The sequence below is a fragment of the Gasterosteus aculeatus genome, chromosome 15, assembly GCF_964276395.1.
Source record: "Gasterosteus aculeatus chromosome 15, fGasAcu3.hap1.1, whole genome shotgun sequence".
In the NCBI taxonomy this organism is placed as follows: Eukaryota; Metazoa; Chordata; class Actinopteri; order Perciformes; family Gasterosteidae; genus Gasterosteus; species Gasterosteus aculeatus.
In genome coordinates this window covers 12,163,818-12,169,817 of record NC_135703.1, presented here as the reverse complement: position 1 = coordinate 12,169,817, position 6,000 = coordinate 12,163,818, and the positions used below count along the sequence as shown (strand labels likewise).

The window sequence follows — 6,000 nt, the reverse complement described above, 5'->3', positions numbered from 1 at the left end:
CCCCGGGCGGAAAACCAGGAGCCGCTCCATTTTGCCTGAGAGAAACTCCCACATCAATGCCGACTGTCAAATGCCAACGTGGCTCACTATAAGCTACTGCCAGATGAGGTTGAGATGAGTCTCTCTGCCAGAGCAGCCATTACCCCAAAGGCTGTGCAACAGGTGTGTGTGTGTGTGTTTGCATATTTGCGTAAGAGATAGAATGGCAGAGGGAGAATGTGTGCGGTAACCCCACACCACCATTCCTGCAGCCACATTTGCATTTTTTGAGCTTGTTGTTTTAGCTCGCACTAAAGCTACACGCAGGCACCTAATGCAACTTCTACAGCCGACAGGTTCTCAAACAACCAAGTGCTGTGATTGGGGTGTGTGTGTGTGTGTGTGTGTGTTGGGGGGCGGTAAGTGAGGGAAGGCGATACGCTTATCAACGCCAAGCTGAGACTGAGACACAAACAAGCAACAACGCAAAAAATCTACGGGACCCAACACACAAACAGTGAGGAGCCCAGTAAGGAGTTTTAAATGCTTCTTCTTTTATTTGTTGCTGATACATACGAGTAACGTGTCACAAAAGCTACATTGAGATAAAAGTCAAATTAACAATTTTTAGGTTTCATATTGCGATTCAAAGGAGGTCCATAAAAAATCCCTCATGCAAAAAGATCTTAATAAAAAAACATCCGCAATAGGCCATAACAATACAGTTCATAAAAATTCTTATAGTGATTCTTATTAAGAACCGTCAGGCACTATTTAAGCTAGACAGCAAGTCTTATGGCTGTGATCCCCCTTTATTTAAGATGTATACGATGATGTGTACATACACAAATACTATGCTTGAGAGTCGATAGGCCGTGTTCTGCTGCGACTTTAAATGCAGTTTGTATTGCGATTACATAATAATAGTAGTAATATATCTTAATATCCCTAGATATATGTTTCATAGATATGAATGATCCACCAAGTCACCAAGAGTCAAAGTGAGACTCATCTAAACTTGGTATGTGTTAGTATCTGCATACAGCCCATGTACTATCTATACAGTCATTATGTGTAGATGCATACCTGTGTACCTTCACTGTGATACTCGAGTGCTATAGAGCTTAGTTTTGGTATTTTGTAATCATGACTGAGTACATTCTTGGTGTTTCATTTAACTTGAAGCTTGACATTATGACCATTGAAAATATTTTACAAAAGTATTTATGACAAAAGAAGCTACTTCATAAAAGTGTGCTTAGTTATTATCCTTGAAGAGTTTAACTGAAAGGTATTGTTTGATTCTTCACGGCTGTTTAGGTTAATCAGGCAAAATACTGTCACCGTCCACCTCTAATCAGTGAGAGGAGCACAAAATGCACGATGAAGTAGGACCACATTACTCATAGTAAGAAGTTGATTGAGAAAACAGGTTTTGGGGGGGCCTTTAATCCACTGTTAAAAAACAGTTTTCTATTTTAAAAACTACTGGTCAATTTTGAAATATTACGGCTGTTTTTAATTCCTTAAAAAAGTTCCTTATCACGAAAAGAAGAAGCAAATGACATTGTAGTCATTGGTAAGGCTGATGTTTTTTGTTTTTTTGCAGAGCAGTGTTGTAAATTCAAGGTAAAAATGAAGGACGTATTTGGTCTGAGGTTACTTAAAATCACTTAGCGGTACTGGAAATGAGGCACAAGCCATAAGGCACTCTCTTGGTTTTTTTATGCTGTGATTTCTTTTAGTTTTTTGGGCTACCAGTTCTTCTGTAGCCATCCGGACACATATTCATAGACCAGCAGCATCACAGCTCCACCTGTAACCAAACACAAGACAGAGCCACGGTGAACCAACCCGCAGTGGAATAAGCAGCGTGAATGAACATAAAGTTTTAGTGTCATGCGTCGGCTTTCCGGGAAACACAAAGGAATAAATTGGATTGCAGATAAGAGTGGGATAGTTGGGCACATTATTTATAGATTAGCTGGGTGGGCAGTGGTTCTAGCTAACAATGTTTCAATTTTAAACTGTACAGATATCGAAAAAAAACAACTTATTATTTTTGTTATTGACGACAATGGAAAATGGTAAGAATTTATATATCTGATCCGGAAATTGTACTTGCTCCTGACACATTTAATTGGTAGCTCTCAAGTGGAACTTTACAGCAGCAAGCTATGGGACGCTTTGTCTAGATTCATTATTATATGTGTGGAAAAAAAGAGAAATCTTAGTTATTTCAACCAACCTTAATATTATATAAACATTTTGGTCTGAAATGCATGAATATATTTGACCATTTAAATACCAGCATCAAAACGTGTTATTGTTACCTGGTCCGAGCCTCATTATCTTGGGCACCAACCCCTTGTACAGTGCCAAGTACCTATAGAAGAAATCAGACGTTAATTATGTGCAAATTCAAAACACCATAGGTGACCCTCAAAACAAATAGATTTTATCCTAAGCTAAAGTGTGGCGGTGACTTCTTGCCCTGTCTGTCTCTCACCCCGTCGTCAGGTACATAGCTGGGGTCCAGCGGCCGGCGGGGGGCGAGTACCTGCCCCTTAATGCATTCAAGGTGATCAGTGGCTGCCTGCCTGCGCCTCGTGCTCCCTGTCCCGCTCCCTGCCCCCGCCACTGATGGCGTTAATAAGGCTCAACCCACTTCCTCCCCGGCCCTCTGTCTGATTAGATTGACCCGTGGAGCGCCGTGCGGCTCGTTAGGGTTTGCTTAACGACGTCTCCCATAGGGACCACTAATTAGCTGGGACTGTGTTGTGTTAGTGCAGGGGACTGGATGTGGCACCCTCCACGCACCCCTGCGACGGCAACGTTTCAGTGCCGTTCCCTGCAGCAGCCCCCGAGGCTCCTGGGTCGACTAACTGCAAACATCTCGCAGGCTCTTGTCTAGTGGAGCTGCATGGGGGCAAAAGCTAAAAAACTAAAATAACATACACCTTCTCCTTGAAGCCTCCATTTAGCGGTACCGTTGTCAGAGAGGCGAGAATATTTTAACATTTACTGCACGTCCGACAGATTGGAGAAATGTGTGGTGTGTGTACATACGTGGGCAATACAGCCCGGAATGTAACGTCACTATTTAGCTTTCATTTATTGGATCACAGCTCTGCATGAAGCTATTCATGCACTTCTCCTAGAGTTAGTACAGGAAACTTGTTGCACAATCAAACCGTGCTAACTTGTATCTGCAGCTGGTACATTTGTCTTTTCTGACATCTAGTTTGGCAGACAGATCAGCTATCAATTGTTTAAAAAAAAAAAAAGCAGACAAACTGCCTCATTAATCCTTGGCCGCATCAGTGCCAGCTTTGCATTTTTTGGCTTTTTTACTCATGATTCCCAACTTGTTTCCTACCCCTCCTCCCGGTACACCAGGGCCATGGACTGGAAGCAGGTGCGGTACTTGATCTCTCCGGGCACCGGCTGGGGGCCCTGGATGCGGCTCTTGGCCACGTCGAAGGGAATGTTCACGCAGGAGGAAATGGTCCCTGACACCAGGCCAATGGCAAACTTCCTCAAGAACTCCAGGGTGGGGTCCTTTTAAAGAAGGGGGGGGGGGACCAGACAAAAACAAGGTTTGGGTTATTCAACGAGTAGCGCTTCATTCGCATTAGATCAAATGTGGTCACCAGAAATATAGAATCATCATTGCCCAAAATATAACAAGTAAATAAGATTACAGCGATAGAGAAAAGGAAGTGCCATGGAGTCGTTATGTATGGGAGCTAAAGTGGGGGAGAGCGTGAGGCGGCTTGTGCATATCACTGCAAAGCTGGCATGAAAGCTCTGATCATTTTATGGTAGCAGGGGGGCAGATTAGTGCTTCCTGACTGTGGTGCAGCGTTCTGATTGGCTGAACAGAAGCACATGTTCTTTGGGGAGCCAAGACAGAGGATTTATAAACAGGGTGCATGCAGGCAGACTGGGGAGGCATATGGGTACAATTTGGGTAATTGGGCTGTGACTCTGTACAGGGGTATTACTGTACCAAAGAAGCCCGGACTCAGAGAGCTCTGACAGCTAATTGGCCGGGATATTTTTACAAATGACAGCAACCCCTCTGGTCCAGGCCTTTCTCAAGTGCCTGGACACCCTGAGAGTTGAGGTAAATCAACATCTAATCCCACTTCTTTTTTTTCTTTTTGTCAAGTGGGATGTTGAGAAGGGGGTAACATACCCTCAGACTAAGTACACCCATCAACCCACTTCCTAACAGCCTTAAGCAAACATCGCCTCACACATTTACTCGTGAATGATGCCAGTGTGCTATCTGCCTCCTCTGTACCATTCAAATTGAAATCGAAGAGAAGCCCCAGCTCTGCCAGCTTAATTTGACTATGGTCATGTTTGAGTTGCAAGCTCATCGCTCACGTTGCTGACAAATGGGCTTTGGAGATACGCCTCTATCAGCTCAGCCTGTAAGCTGTCGGGAGCCCACAATATTTATCCTTTTCTCCCTCGACAATAGCCGTTATTGGCCTTTCACAAACAGGATCACATCATCAACGTACATGCTGGTGGGTAATTCCAAAAAGCCCCGGCCAAAATCTAAGAAGAGTTTCATTTGGGTCATCCACATAATTATTGCACAGAGGATGACCACTTGCTTCTCTGAATGTGGAAAAATGTCGAAAATTAAGCCGGACTTTGGCTCGCACTGTTACCGTCTTTTGAAAATAGTACCGTTGCCTGCTTCCAATTAGTTCATTGGAGTTAATCTAATGCCCCGGTTTGTACATATGGAACTGCCTTATGGAAACGTTTCCATTAAACAAAATTAACTTTTGTTTGGGCCATCAGGCCCTGCCGGATGTGTAATCTGAAACCTGGAGGATGTTATGACGAGCAAACAGCCGAGGTATTAGCGGTCATGCTCCTCTCTGATTTTGGCTTCCTCCTTTCTGTGGCAGTCAGGTCGACTAATCAAACTATCAAACACTTGCAGTTCCCAGCTGGCAAGAGGGGACACGTGCGTACCCCACAGCCTGAAGTCGCCAAAGATGAGGTACAGTCAAGGTTACAAACACCAAGGAAAAGGGCTCATCAACCAGCATCAGCTTTGTGCGTCCCAAAAAACAGCAGTGGTTGGTGCGATTATTGATTTCGATTGACATATTACCGGGCTGCTAGGAATAGCGTCCTTGACGTTGAAGTAGAAGCCGAAGTAGATCATGTTGAAAACTCCATGGCGTCCCAGGGTGGATGTTAGTCCTTTGTTCAGACCCCTCAGTCCAAAACCTTCCGAATTAATGATGCGCCTCGCTTGAGCGAATGAAGAGGGTTGCTGTATTGGAGAGAGCGATTCCAAAAGAAAGGCGTGTCAAAGAGCGGCGAAAAAGCCACCGGGCATCGCGAGAGAAACACACGACAGTGTTCTATGTTCACGAACCTCGGCGAAGGAGTCTCTGTTGGCCTGCAGGCTGACTTTCACCACTTCGAACGGATTGACGACAACGGCCTCCGTCAAGCCTGCGCCGAGCCCCGCCACGGACAGCGCCTGGAGGGGAGATGGACACGTTCAGGACTGAGAATGTGCAGAATAGACAAAATCACGTTGACAGTCAGGACCATCGTCATTGCGCGCGAGCTACAGGAGCTTAACAGCAAATCGCAGTTTTGCGTCTACAAACTTGTCGTTTTTGTCTCTTCTAAAATGGACATTTGCTTCTGTCAGGCTTGTCAATGTTGTCGTGGGACAAATGTTTGAGGACACCTGTGTCTGTTATCCCTGGACAAAATCTCAGATGACAGACAGGAGGGAAAGGAAGGTTAAGCAAAGGAGAGAGAAAAAGCAATGTGAGCAAAGTAGCAAGCTGGTTAAGATCTATCTTTATTTTCTTTCTAATAACCACAGCACTGTATTTAGTGACACAGGAAGAGTCCCTTAACCATTTATAGACGACCCTGAAATGTAATTATGAGAGGCTGTTGCAACAGTGCACGTATTTGCAGCATACGTTCGCGTGTGTGTGTCTGCACGTGCGTATGCTCAGAGAA

General features: G+C 44.6%; 1 protein-coding gene across 1 annotated transcript in view; it reads right to left on the bottom strand.

Moving 5' to 3' along the window:
- Positions 1-513: 513 nt before the first annotated feature.
- slc25a21 (solute carrier family 25 member 21) overlaps positions 514-6,000 on the bottom strand; it is a 72,562-nt gene continuing 67,075 nt past the window's right edge. Inside the window, exons 8-12 of the mRNA XM_040199536.2 lie at positions 5,393-5,500; positions 5,123-5,287; positions 3,359-3,540; positions 2,313-2,365; positions 514-1,795 (exon numbers count right to left, since the gene is read on the bottom strand). Coding sequence (XP_040055470.1) covers positions 1,734-1,795; positions 2,313-2,365; positions 3,359-3,540; positions 5,123-5,287; positions 5,393-5,500 — 570 coding nt within the window. The 3' untranslated portion in view covers positions 514-1,733. The remainder of the gene's footprint in view (positions 1,796-2,312; positions 2,366-3,358; positions 3,541-5,122; positions 5,288-5,392; positions 5,501-6,000) is intronic.